Source organism: Lepus europaeus, chromosome 19 (genome assembly GCF_033115175.1).
Source record: "Lepus europaeus isolate LE1 chromosome 19, mLepTim1.pri, whole genome shotgun sequence".
NCBI classification, from domain to species: domain Eukaryota; kingdom Metazoa; phylum Chordata; class Mammalia; order Lagomorpha; family Leporidae; genus Lepus; species Lepus europaeus.
In genome coordinates this window covers 60,754,488-60,768,673 of record NC_084845.1, presented here as the reverse complement: position 1 = coordinate 60,768,673, position 14,186 = coordinate 60,754,488, and the positions used below count along the sequence as shown (strand labels likewise).

General features: G+C 60.6%; 1 protein-coding gene across 1 annotated transcript; it reads left to right on the top strand.

Annotated features, from left to right (window-relative positions):
* The first annotated feature begins 8,947 nt into the window (after positions 1-8,947).
* CTRB2 (chymotrypsinogen B2) lies at positions 8,948-13,934 on the top strand. Its single transcript, XM_062176979.1, has 7 exons — positions 8,948-8,999; positions 11,493-11,596; positions 11,703-11,782; positions 12,109-12,187; positions 12,377-12,557; positions 13,250-13,383; positions 13,773-13,934. Exons 1-7 carry the CDS (start codon positions 8,948-8,950, stop codon positions 13,932-13,934), a joined length of 792 nt encoding a protein of 263 aa, XP_062032963.1.
* Positions 13,935-14,186: the final 252 nt, after the last annotated feature.

Sequence of the window (14,186 nt, the reverse complement as noted above, 5' to 3'; positions counted from 1 at the left end):
TCTCACAAAACTGACACTAGTGTGCACCCTTGCGTGTGGATTCCTTTGGCTTCTGGAGTTGTGTGGCAACAGAATCACGCCATGAGCCTTGTCACTGTTTGGCCGTCACCCCTTCTCTAGCCTGGGGCTGTTAGGGGGACAGCTGTTGTGAACACGTGAGTCCAAGTCTTGGTGCTCGGGTGCCCACCTTTTCCTTTAAACAGCAGAACTGAAGGAGTTGGCGCCCACCCCCATTCTGAGTGTCCCCCATCCTGCGTCACCCTCATCAGATTTCCCGGAGGGCGTGGCGACTGGGTCTACAGCACCAGGACGCCATCCCAGGCTTCCCTGGGATAGATAGATAGAGCCGTGTGACACATGCTTCTTTGGCTAATGTCGTCCACCCGGATTTTTCCCTGGCTGGGGGGGCTTGTGGGAATATCTGCCCTGAGCTGACCACATGCCCCTGCAGCTTAGGCAACAGCAAAACCCGCACCTCCCGATGGGTGTCAACTCATTTTTGAAAAATCCCAAACCCTCATAATAGTAATCACAAACCCACACGCCGGCTGCGGGACTCGGCTGCCCACAGCTTGCCACGAATCCCTACGTGCATCCACATGTATTTATGTGCAGAGTTAATCAGAGAGAGCATCACTGGTTTTAAAAATTCTCCCTGGGGCCGGCGCCGTGGAATAGCGGGTAAAGCCGCCACCTGCAGTGCCGGCATCCCATATGGGCGCTGGTTCGAGTTCCGGCTTCTCCACTTCCGATCCAGCTCTCTGCTGTGGCCTAGGAAAGCAGTGGAAGATGGCCCAAGTCCCTGGGCCCCTGCACCCACGTGGGAGACCCAGAAGAAGCTCCTGGCTCCTGGCTTCAGATCAGCGTAGCTCTGGCCATTGAGGCCACTTGGGGAGTGAACCATCGGATGGAAGACTCTCTCTCTCTCTCTGCCTCTGCCTCTCCTTGAATTCCAGGCTCCTGGCTTCAGCCTGGCCTCTCTGTCACTGTCTTTAAAAAAAAAAAAAAAAAAAAAGAGATTGATTTTGAAAGTCAGAGTGACAGAGAGAGAAGGAGAGAGAGAGAGAGCTTGCATCTGCTGGTTCACTCCCCAGATGGCCACAACAAGTCAGCTCGGGATCAGGCTGATGCCAGGAGCCAGGAGTTTCATCCAGGTCTCCCACGTGTGTGGCAGGGGCCCAAACACCCGGCCATGCTCTGCTGCTTTTCCCCTGCCAGTAGCAGGGTCCAGATCAGAAGCACAGCAGCCAGGACACGGACCGGTGCACGTGTGGGAGGCCATGCCATGCCCTCTGCTCCTGCTGCTTCCCTGAGGGACGGTGTCACCTCACTGCTGTGCAGAGCATGCCGGGCCACAGCCGTTTCAGGAATCCTCCCCGCCCTGCCTCCCGCACTGCCAGCCTGAGGCAAGCCCAGCTCAGGGAGACCCTTGTGGGTACCAGAAGGGCGTCCCAGAGCCAGGGCTGTCCTGGGCAGCTTGGGTTTGGGTGCAGAGTGTGGCTGGGGACAGGGAGCCTCCACCCTGCCACGTCCATGCCCTCTGCCTCCTTGGGGGAGGCTTGTGCCGGCCAAGCAGCTGCCCCACCTCAAGGGCCCAGTGGGGCCTCAGACCTGGGTTCCTCCCGAACGGGCACCTCCATGCCTGGCACCTTCCGAGAGATGAGAACCTGTGGGGTACAGGCCAGCCTGCTCTCTCACGGCCTGCCCTGGAGTCAAATCCCAGCCTTTTTTTTTTTTTTTTTTTTAAGTTAAAAACAAATATATCGGCCGGCGCCGTGGCTCAATAGGCTAATCCTCCACCTGCAGCACACCGGGTTCTAGTCCCGGTTGGGGCGCCGGATTCTGTCCTGGTTGCCCCTCTTCCAGGCCAGCTCTCTGCTGTGGCCCAGGAAGGCAGTGGAGGATGGCCCAAGTGCTTGGGCCCTGCACCCACATGGGAGACCAGGAGAAGCACCTGGCTCCTACCTTTGGATCAGCGCGGTGCGCCAGCCACAGCCACCCACATGCGCCGGCCATTGGAGGTGAACCAACGGCAAAGGAAGACCTTTCTCTCTGTCTCTCTCTCTCTCACTGTCCACTCTGCCTGCCCAAAACAACAACAACAACAAAACAAAAAAACAAATATATCAAAGTATAATTTCTTTTTATCTTTTTTAAAAGATAGGTTTATTTATTTGAAAGGGAGAGTTACAGGAAGAGAGAGAGAGAGAGAAGGGCTGGGCCAGGCTGAAATCAGGAGCTCCATCCGCATCTCCGACGTGGGTGGCAGAGGCCCGTACTCAGGCCATCTGCTGCTGCCTTCCCGGGTGCATTAGCTGGGAGCTGGATGGGGAGTGGAGCTGCTGGGACTTGAGCCAGCACCAACAGGGGATGCCGCTGTCACAAGTGCTACTCTGTACCACAGTGCTGGTGCACATGGCAAAATGCAGAGGTCTTTTTTATTTTTAAGATTGATTGATTGATTTGAAAGTCAGAGTTACATAGAGAGAGGATAGGTCTTTCATCCGTTGGTTCACTCCCCAATTGGCCACACAGGCCAGAGCTGAGCTGATCCGAAGCCAGGAGCCAGGAGCTTCCTCTGGGTCTCCCACATGGGTCCAGGGTACCAAGGACGTGGGCCATCTTCTACTGTTTTCCCAGGCCATAGCAGAGAGCTGGATCGAAGTGGAGAAGCCGGGACTCGACCCAGTGCCCATATGGGATGCCGGCACTACAGGCAGCGGCTTTACCAGCTACGCCACAGCGTCAGCCCCTTTGCAGAGGTCTTAAATGCAGCAAACACAGCAACCAGCGTAAACCAGCTTGTGCAAACCTGGCCTTTGTCCACACCTGGCTTCTCAGTGCCTCAACCCAGGGGGCCCTGCCAGGACCTGTGGAGAGGGGTGAGGTGTGCCCAGCTACGCCTGCAGTCCTGGTGGAAACGGAGGACCCCTCCCCAGCGCAAACCATGGGCGGTTCGGCACAAGCCCTTTACAAAGGCGCCAGGCCTTTCTGCTAGGCCTGCAGAAGCAGTTTCCCTCCGGGAAGGGGAGTGGGGCTGGGCGAGCTGGCCTCTGGGAGACAGGCGAGGAGCACCCAAGGGGGCAGGGCAAGGCTGTGGGCCACAGCAGGGGAGCAGTGGCTGTCCCCCATCTTTGGCAGGGACTCAGGGCAGCAGGGGGAGGCCAGCACCACAGTGGACAAAGGGGGGGGCCCTGATTGGCCTGGGGAAACTGAGGCAGCGGCTGCCGTCTGCCTGGTTCTCCCCTACCAAGCGCAGGCTGGGTCCTCGCTTATGTGTTTGTTTATCCAAGAGACTGGAGGACAGAGCAACAGGAGTCTCCCACCTGCTGCTTCACTCCCCAGGTGACCGCAACAGCTGGGGCCAATGGGAGCCATGAGCCAGAGAGAACCCGGGCTGGGTCTCCCATGTGGGCGTGGGCGGCGGCAGCCCACGTAGTGAGCCATGGCCTGCCGCCTCCCGGGGTGTACATGAGCAGGCGGGGGGCCAGGAGCCGGGACCAGAAGCCAGGCACGCGGTGTCTCAGCCGCCGCGCCCAGCACGAAGCCTTCGCAGCTGACACCTAATTGACAGAATTAGGAGGCGGGACCTTTAGAGACAACCAGGCTGCGCAGGCTCCTGGGTGGGGTTCACGATGCCTGGGGAGGCCGCCTTGGGCAGGCTGGAGCCGGCTGGGCCGCAGGGTTCCAGGCGGCATCCGGGGAGCAGAAGCGCCAGACCCGCGGGCGCCTGGACCTGGGAGAAAGACCACGTCCGCGACGTGGTGGTTGTGCAGCACGAGGTAGACCCAGCCACGGGCTAGGGGCGGGCGCGGCTGTCGGGGGGGTGGGGGGGGGGGGTATCCTTGGCTCTCCCCGCCTGGCTCCCGGGGCTGGCTGCTGGGGCTGGCGCCGCGCCCGTGGTCTCGCTGTATTCCCGTGTGGATCTCACTCCTCGTGTGGCCGTGTTCCCGTGTGGATTCGGCCTCTCACCTTCCCCAGGAACTTCCACGGCGCCGAGTGTGGACCTGGGTGTTTCCCAGGCGGCTGCAGGGCCTGCTCTGGCACAGGGTCAGTGAGCCCGGTGGCTGGGTTTCGGGGGGACCACCACCAGGTGGGCGAGGGCCCTTCGAGGCGCCTTGGGCTGCGGTTCTGGAACTTGGTTCTGTCTGCCCGGGGGACCGCACCCCCATCTCTGGGCTCCCACACCCTTTGCGCAGCTTCTGTGCCCAGGAGGCCTGCTGGGGCTGAGTGTTGAGTCCTCAATGGGTCCTACGACCTTCCCACCTGGATGGGCAGGCTTGGGGGTCCTGCTGGCCTCAGCTGCCCTGGGACAGCTTCCCTGGGCCTGCTCTGCAGCCATCATGAGCCTTTTGATTGCACGTACCCTTTCCTTCCTTCCTTTTAAAAAATATGTGTAATTGAAAGGCAGAGAGAGAGAAAGGGACCCTCTGTCTGCTGGTTCACTCCTCAAACGGCTGCAAAGACCAGGGCTGGGCCAGGCAGAAGCCAGGAGCTTCTTTCAGGTCTCCCATGCAAGGGCAGAGGCCCAGTTCCCCAGGCCATCTTCCACTGCTTTCCCAGCTGCATTAGCAGGGAGCTGGACCGGAAGAGGAGCAGCCAGGACAGGAACCAGCAACCATGTGGGATGCGGGCGCTGCAGGTGGCTTCATACGCTACAACACCGTTCCCCAGAAGGTTGCCTTTTCTTTTCTCTTCTTTGTCTTTTATTCTTTCTTTGTTTTCTTTGCTTTTTATTCATTTGAAAAAGTTACAGAGAGAGAAGAGGGAGGAGAGAGAGATGTTCCATTCACTGGTTCGTTCCCCAAAAGGCTGCCATAAATAGGGCTGGGCCAGACTGAAGCCAGGAAGTAGGAGCTTCTTCCAGTCTCCCACGTGGGTACAGGGGCCCAAGGACCTGGGCCATCTTCTACTGCTTTCCCAGGCCCCAGCAGAGAGCTGGATCGGAAGAGGAGCAGCCAGGTCTGGGACTGGCACCCATGTGGGGTGCTGGCATCACAAGCCGAGTCTTTACCAGCTTTAGGGGTGTACTTTCTATACTGCATGTGTGCGCCATCGAAGGTGGGTGATGTAGGCTGGCGCTGTGGGACAGTGGGTGAGATGACACCTGAGTCGCCTGCATCTCACATCCAGAGTCCCTGGTTCAAGTTTCACGTCTGCTTCCGATCCAGTTTCCTGCTAATCCATCCTGGGAGGCACAGGCAGCAGCTCGAGTATTTGGGTCCCTGCTGCCCACACGGGAGACCTGCATGGAGTTCCAAGCTCCTGGCTTTGGCTCTGCCTAGCCCCAACTGTTGGGGGCATTCGGGGAGTGAACCAGTAGTTGGAAGATGTTGCTTTCTCACTTTGCCTTTCAAGTAAGTAGAAATAAATACGTAAACATTAAAAAAAATAAGGTCCCTGATTCCCTGGACTTTGGTATGTGACACTGGGTGTTTTATATAAGTGGAATCAGATGATATTTGTTCTTCTGTGTCTGGTTCATTTCGCTTAGCGAGTTTTCAGGATTCTTCCATGTTGGAGCACGGGTCCCTTCATTCCTTTCCTGGCTGAGTAGTATCTCCTTTTATGGAGGAGCTACAATTTGTTGTGTTTGTGAACCAAGTGTGGTTGCCACCTTTTGGCAATGGTGCTGCTGTGAGCACTGGCGTGCAGGTGCGTGTTCCGGCGCTGTCTGTCTGCTGGGGTGCACCCCTCGCAGTGGGCTCGCTGGGTCACAGGGCTCCGTGCTTAGCTTTCTGAGGACCTGCCTGGCCCTGCCACCTCTTTCCTCTCCCAGACGCCACAAGCCATGGAGGAGGAGCCCAGGGTCTTCATAGGTTCACCAACACCTGCTACTTTCTGGTTGGTTGGTTTGTTTTTGCTTTAAAATTTTTCGTTATTTTCATTTTATTTGAAAGGCAGAGAGATAGATGCATGAGGAGAGATCTTCATCTGCCGGTTCACTTCCCAAATGGCTGCAACAGCCAGGAGCCTGGAACTCCATCCGCTCTCCCACGTAGTGGCAGGGACCCGAGTCCTCGAGCCGCCGCCTGCTGCCTCCCCGTGTGTGCGTTGGCAGGAAGCTGGATGAAAAGTGGGCGGGGATTTGAACCCAGACACTTAACGTGGGGTGCGTGCACTCTAAGCAGCAGCTCCCCCGCGTGCCCCACGCCTGCCCCTGTGTCGCACGGTTTGCAGCCCTCCTGGCAGGAGTGAAGCCGTGGCTGGCTTGGCTGATCCTAAGCCCTGGGGCTGCTGATCACCTGCTCATGTGCCTGCTGGCCGCCCCTTCGGTGTGGAGGGCTCAGTGCCGTGGCCATGGGAGCTCCTCCCACTCTCTGGCGTGGGCCACCAGGCTCTCGCCATCCCCGCCGTGAGGCGCTTGGGGACTTCTCGCCGTGTGAGCGCCAGGTGCTGAGCACCACTGCCAGGGGTCCTGAGTTCGACTGCCAAGGGCAGGGTTTGAGGTGAGTTTCCGTGCCAGGAATTTGTGCACAGTGTGGCAGTGTTTAGGGGGAGTCAGCGGAGGGCTAGTGAGACACCCAGGGCCGCACTGGAGTTGCAGGGACTCAGGGGGGGCTATGGGGTGGGCGCTGACAGGGCCTGTGGTCTCTGTAAGGGGTGCGGCCCGCCCACCGCAGCCCTAGGGAGCATCTGGGGCTCCCGGATCCATGCCGCCTACGCCCATGGATTCAGCCACCCTCAGGTGGCAAATACGTAAGGAAACATTTGCGTCTGCCCTGAGTGCACTGGCCGATGTCCAGTCCTCGTCCCGAGGAACAGCCTTGCGACAGCCATGTCCACGGCCTTCACGGGTGACCTGAAGTGCACGGGAGGGTGTGTGGCTTCCGCGCAGGGCCATGCCAGTTCACATGAGGGGAGTGAGCACCTGCGGGTTTTGGTATCCAGGGGCCCTGGAGCCGGGCCCTGTGGGTACTTGGGGACAGCTGTGCCTCCCCCACTCCAGGGCTGCTCCTGTAGGTGCCTCCCATGGGCTAAAGCCATTAGGAAGGGAGAGAGGGCAGGGAACCTGTGGGTGCAGTCCCGCCCCTGGCGGTCAGCTTCTGGGAGGCCAGAAATGGAGTGCAGCTGTGGGGGATGGAGGCCGAGGCCACCACGAGGGCGCTGTGGTCAAGTGGGAGGCTGCTGGTGGCTGCCTGGCATCTGCTCTTTGAGAGCAGATCTGGGGGAGAGAGCTGCAGCTTTTGCGGTTCTCATGGTATCAAAGTGGCAGCCGAAGCTCCAGGTATTGAGTATCACATCCCCACAAGAATGTGCCAGGGCACAGAAAGCGGAAAGTTAGATTATCCTCACCTCTCTCTGCCTCAATAGCTTGTCCTGAGCTGCCCCTGAGCACCAGGCTGACCGTGTGGACGAGAGGGCAGGGAGGTTCCTCCTCACAGAGCGGTCCCGGGCTCCCTGGCTGGGATGGGGGCAGTGGGCTGGGGACCCAGAGGAATGGCTACAGGTGTAGATGAGGCCCTGGTCATCCTGGACCTCCCCGGGATCACCTCTCGCAGGCCGGGAAGCTCTCCCTCCCCAGCCTGGCCCCCGCCCCGCCCCTATGACCCACAGCAGATGAAGGGACTTCAGCCGGCTTCTGTTTCCTGTTCTGGAAAATTCCCTGAAGCGAGGAAAATACCAGGGGCGAGGCTGCTCGCTCGGACTGGGCGGTGGGGAGCAGCGCCGGGCGGCGCTCTCAGCAGACAGCCTGGGCCAGGACACTCGCGTATGTGTGTTCAGCAGAGCCTGCCTGCGCCGGATCAGGGAGGCGGCAGCCCTGGGCGGCCACAGGCAGCTTCCCCGCTGGCAGGACCCCCAGTCAGAGCCCTTGATCCACACACAGCTGGAAGCAAAACCAAATTTATAAAGGAAGCACCAGCAAAACTGGAAACAGCATCAAGGTCCACGGTGGTGTCGGTTACCAAGCCCCCCCCCCCCCCCTGCTTCCTGGGTCATTTTGCCACGTGGAATCAAAGCTCCATTTTATGGGAAACCAAGAGCCGACCCCACAACTGGTTCCCTGGGTGGCAAGTCATCAGGTGGCGCGGTGGACGTCACCAGCCAGGGCGACTTCTTGTCACCCACAGGCTGCTTGGCTGGGCTGGCGACCAGCAGCCCCCGCCCGATGCCCTCGGCGGTGCTCTGCTTTTGGATGCCAGTTTCGGTCAGCGCCATCTGCCGAGAGTCCAGGGTCAGGTCCCAGGGTCACCAGCCCTGGGGAAATTCTGCTGATTGTTTTAATTTGCAAGTCAGAGTTACACAGAGAGGGAGAGACAGAGACACAGACAGAGGTCTTCCATCCATAGGATCACTCTCCAGATGGCTGCAATGGCCAGGGCTGAGCCAGGCTGAAGCCAGGAGGGTCATCTGGGTCTCCCACGCGGTGGCAGAGGCCGAAGCACTGAGGCCATCTTCTGCCGCTTTCCCAGGCACTTTATCAGGAATCTGCATCAGAAGAGGAGCAGCCAGGACTTGAACTGGTGTCCGTATGGAATGCCGACACTGCAGGTGGCAACTTCACCCACTACGCCCTGGTGCCAGCCCCATCAGCTGGGCTCTCGAATCCTGAAGTGGGATTGCCTTAATTAGGCACTGCAAAGCCCCCTGGTGCACTGGGCCCTACAGGTCCCCCGGCCCTGCGTCCTGAGCTCCTGAGCCGTGCCCTGGCCTTGCCCGAAGTGCCCTGGGCATATGGGCATGGCCAAGGCCTGTGGGGTGGGGCCCTGGGACGAGCAGGTGCACTCTTTCCCAGAGACACCTGAGGTGTTCCAGGCCAAGAGCCAGGCTGGGCTGTGAGGGGATCTTGGCCCCACTTATCGCCCAAGGTCCTCGGATAATGAAGGGTGGCTCTCGGGCCTCCCTGGCTGGGCAGGGCCGTAGGTGCTGGGTGGGGCTTGGGGAGCCCTGGGATATAAAAGGCGGCTGGGGCAGGTAAGCTGTACACCTCCCCGCCTGTGGCACCATGGCTTTCCTTGGGCTCCTCTCCTGCTTCGCCCTCCTGGGGACCGCCTTCAGTGAGTGCTGGGCCCAGCGGCCAGCCAGGCCCGGGGGTGGGGGGTGGGGGTGGGGTGGGGGGTGCGGGGGGGGGGGGAGTCTCTGAGCTCCTGGTGGCCCCTGCGTTCAGGGTCCCGTGGAGAGGCTGCTGAGGACCCTGCGGCCTGGCTGGGAGGAGCTCTGAGCCCCTCCCTGCCCCGGGCCCTAGGGCACTCGCATGGACAGCTGGGGCTGCTGGGGCTGTCTGAGCCTCCCGCCCATCCCCAGGAGTGGGGGCTCAGCCGTGACCTGAGGCTCCGGAAGTGCGGTGCTGTAGGGGGCAGGGCGTGGCCACGGGAATCTTCCCCAGGGGTCCACCAGCACTTGCTGAGCATTGTGTTTTCTTTGAAAAAGAAAGGAACGGTAAGGAAGAAAGAAAGACGACGAATGTGACACCTGCTGTGACACCTGCTGAGAGTCAGCGAATCTTATCTTTTTGCGTATTTGCTTCAGATGTTTTTTAAAGGATATTTATTTACTTATTTGAAAGCCAGAGTTAGAGAGGAAGAGAGAGAGAGGTCTTCCGTCCGCTGCTTCACTCCCCAGATGGCCGCAGCGGCCAGGGCTGAGCCCGGCTGAAGCCAGGAGCGGGAGCTTCATCTGGGTTTTCCATAAGGGTGGCAGGGACCCCAGCACTCAGGCCATCTTCCACTGCTTTTCCCAGGCCATTAGCAGGGAGCTGGATTAGAAGTGTCACAGGCGACAGCTTCACCTGCCACAATGCCAGCCCTGAGATAGCTCCTTTTATTTTTTATTTTTTTTAAATGTATTTATTTGAAAGGCAGATGGAAGCTGGCACCACGGCTCAATAGGCTAATCTTCTGCCTGCGGTGCCGGCACACCGGGTTCTAGTCCCAGTCGGGGCACCGGATTCTGTCCCAGTTGCCCCTCTTCCAAGCCAGCTCTCTGCTATGGCCCGGGAGTGCAGTGGAGGATGGCCCAAGTGCTTGGCCCCTGCACCCCATGGGAGACCAGGATAAGCGACTGGCTCCTGCCTTCGGATCAGCATGGTGCACCAGCCACAGTGCGCCAGCCGTGGCGGCCATTGGAGGGTGAACCAACAGCAAAAAGGAAAAGGAAGACCTTTCTCTCTCTCTCTCTCTCTCACTGTCCACTCTGCCTGTCAAAAAAAGAGAAAAGAAAAGAAAAAAAAAGGCAGAGGGAGAGAGAGAATCTTCCATCCACTGGTTCACTCTCCTGATGTCTGCAATGGCTGGAGCTGCGCCAATCTGAAGCCAGGAGCTTCCTCTGGGTCTTCCCACGCTGGTGTAGGGGCCCAATCACTTGGGCCATCTCCACCACTTTCCCAGGCCGTAGCAGAGAGTTGGATATGAAGAGGAGCAGCCAGGCACCCATACGGGATGCTGGCACTGCAGGCGGTGGCTTTACCCACTGCGCTACAGTGCCAGCCCCAGATAGTTCTTTTAAAATTCTTAGTCATTTGAGAGGCAAAGGGACAGGAGTGTACCCCCACCTGCGAGGACATCTGCAATTTCCAATTGTCCAAAATGGACGGGGCCAACCCCAGGAGCCGTCCATCGAGGTCTCCCACGTGGGTGGCAGAAGCCAGCAGTGGAGTCGTCACCTGCTATGCCTCCCTCCAGGTGCACATCAGTAGGACACTGGAACCGGTGGAGCTGGGACTGGAACCCAGGCACATCGCCCAGTGCCCCCCGACACCATTTAATCCTTTGCTGTTAGATGGTTCTTACGGCATTTCCACGCACACCAATCTCAGTGAAGGGCCTTGTCCATCCCTGGTGCTGAGGGCAGGAGGGCAGGCGCTGGGTGGCACAGCTGGTCTGTGGGGCTACGTTGGGCACCAGCTCACGTGCAGCGCCCAGCTGAGGAACCCGGCGCAGGCGCAGGAATTCACTGAGTCCCAATGCCGCAACGGCACCTGGGACATGGGGAGTACAGCTGCCTTCTCTCACTTTTCTTCTTTTCTTATTCCCCATTGGCACGGAGTCAAAGTCCTATTTTATTAAACAGTCGAGAAGCCCCAACTGCACAGAGTGAGTATTTCCTGAGACTGCGACACGTCACGGAAGGAATTCCCCGTGAGCCCCCAGTGCAGAACGGTGCACTTCCCCTCCCAGAGCAGAGGCGGCACCCAGGATTCCCCGCGGCTCGGGGTCACCGAGCCTGAGCCCCAGCCTTCCCCAAGTCCTGCAGAGGAGTGTGGCCCTGTGAAGTCAGTGGTGTTCTCCCTGTTTCACAGACAGGCAAACTGAGACTCAGAGCAGGGTTGCAGAGAGCAGACGGTGGGCCTGGGGCCTGACGGCGGACCTCATTTCTGCTCCTCTGGCAGCCTGGGTGGCCCCGGCTGGGGTCAGCAGGCTGGGTGGGGGACCCTGCAACCTAGAGATTTGGGGTTCAGGGGCCATCTGCAGAGGAGATGGCCTGGACAGGCTGAGATAGAAACAGGTGCGCCCCGGTGGCTTCCGTCCAGCCCTTCTGCACCCTGCCCGCAGGCTGCGGGGTCCCCGCCATCCAACCCGTGCTGACCGGCCTGTCCAGGATCGTCAATGGTGAGAACGCCGTCCCCGGGTCCTGGCCCTGGCAGGTGTCCCTGCAGGTGAGAGCGGGACTCTGGGCGCCTGGAGGCACTGGGTGGTGGGGGGTGTTGGTCAGGCTGGGGGCTCCGCCTGGTGGGAACTGCTGACCCCCTCTCTCCTCCCCAGGACAAGACCGGCTTCCACTTCTGCGGGGGCTCCCTCATCAACGAGAACTGGGTGGTCACCGCCGCCCACTGTGGGGTCAGGTGAGGGCCGTGGGTCCCCAGGAAGGCCCTAGGGGTACGGTAGGGAAGCTGTCATGGCTGAGGAGTCCTTTATCCCCTCCACTCCTCAGAGACCTTGTGGGAAATGTGTGCAAAGTTCACTCTGCCCAGGGTCCCATAGAAGGGCTGGAGCCAAGGCTGCAGCCTCGTTCGTGTTGCTGCTGCCCATGCGTCCTGCACACGCATGAGCGCATGGTGGGCAGGGGGCCCTTACTCCCCATACACACACACACACTCTAAGCCCGCGGCCCCCTGCGCCTGGCCCCCTCCTCACGGCGGGAATCCCGTCCCCTCTCTGGCCTCTCCAGTACCTCCCACTTGGTCGTGGCCGGGGAGTTTGACCAGGGCTCCAGCCAGGAGAAGGTTCAGGTGCTGAAGATCGCCAAGGTACGCCCGGGTCTCGCCGGGTGGGCGGGGAGGCGCTTGGAAGGAGGAAGCCCCTCGCTGCTTGAGCCTGGGGCAGGGGCCAGGCAGCCTCAGCGGGCTCACCCCAGGCCCCCGCTCCTGAACGGCCCCCAGGCCTGCAGATCCCTGCCCCTGCCAGGGCCTCACCTGGGGCTCTGGTGTCGCGCACAGGTGTTCAAGAACCCCAAGTTCAACATTTTCACCATCCGCAACGACATCACCCTGCTGAAGCTGGCCACGCCCGCCAGCTTCTCACAGACTGTGTCGGCCGTGTGCCTGCCCAGCGCCAATGACGACTTCCCCGCGGGGACGCTGTGCGCCACCACAGGCTGGGGCAAGATCCGGTACAACGGTAAGACGAGGCCCGCGGGAGCCAGAGGTGGCCGGGCACCCCTGCGTGGCAGGTGGGGCGCCTCGGGCGCTGGTTCTCCCCTCCCCCCATCTCTCCGACCTAAATTCCAACACTCACAGATCTTCCCATTTCTGCATTTAAAATACTTTCACCAAGTCAACACGACTGAAACTGAGAGCTAGCAAAGGTGTGAACAGTAGCTGCTGCACAAAGGCGGGAGAACCAGGCCGGGGGGTGTCCAGGCCGGAACAGGCTGGGGGCCCAGCTCACCAGGAGGCTGCCCGCTGGGCCGGGGTCAGCGCCCAGGTGCTCGCTTCCCGCTGCTCTGTCTGATTTTCGTCCAGAGTGCCTGGGCCTGGACTCAGCTGCTGGGCTCCCTGTCCACCTTCTCAGGCCAGAAGGGGGAGGCCCAGGGAGGCGCCGGACACCCAGTGTGTCCAGCAGGAGCAAGGCCACCCCCCATACCCCACCGGAGTGGCTGCAGGGCCGGGGCCGGGCAGGGATGGTACAAGTGCATCAATGGCCCCTGGGCGCTGGGACAGGAGCTGCTTCCCGGAGACGCATTCTCCAAGCCGGGGGCTTGTGGGGTTGGTGCAGGCTAAAGGGGCTGGGCATGCGCAGCTGGGCAACCTCTAGGCTCTCCCTCCAGGGGGCGCTGAGGGGCCCTCACTGCTCCCTTTCTGTCCCCACAGCCAACACGACCCCTGACAAGCTGCAGCAGGCGGCCCTGCCGCTCCTATCCAATGCCGACTGCCAGAAGTACTGGGGCACCAAGATCACCAACGTGATGATCTGCGCCGGCGCCAACGGAGTCTCCTCCTGCAATGTAGGTAGTGCGGCCGCGAGTGCGCTTGTGGACAGGGTCCAGGCGGGGACCCTGCTCCTCTGCCCCCTAAGTCTCACCTCGCTCCCTGTCCAGTGCTCCCAGGAACACCGGGTCTGAGGCTGACAGATGCCCCAGGGGGGTGCGGTGCTGCCCACAGGGACTCAATCCTCACCAGCCGCTGAGCTGGATGTGTCAGCCCGGTTTGGACAGCAGTGAAGCTTGGAGAGGGGGAGACATCTGCCTGGGGCCCTCCGGGAGCAGATGGCAGAGCTGGGCCTGGGGGCACAGGCAGGTGCCACTGGCTGTTTCTGTGCACCCCATCAGGTCAGGGCCCCGGGGCCCTGGCACCCTCTCCAGGCCTGGAGACAAGTGCCTTCTCCATCCCACAGGGTGACTCTGGCGGCCCCCTGGTCTGCCAGAAGAACGGAGCCTGGACCCTGGTGGGCATCGTGTCCTGGGGCAGCAACACCTGCTCCACCTCCACGCCCGCGGTGTACGCCCGCGTCACTGAGCTCATCCCCTGGGTGCAGGAGATCCTGGCGGCCAACTGAGCCTCCCCACCCCACAGTCCCCAATAAATGCATCTGTTCCGAAGCCCTCACTGCCTTTGTCTCTCTGTGTGGCCCAGGGGACAGGAGCCTGGAGTCATCCCTGTCGGTCCCTGGGGGCAGGTAGCCGAGCAACCCCTCCCTCTCAGTACCTCCTCTCTGCCCAGGACTCCACCTGACCCTGCAGGCTGGCTCACCAGCGGGACCAAGACAACCTCGAGGGCTTCTCCCTGCCACACCTCGAGGCAGCCCCCA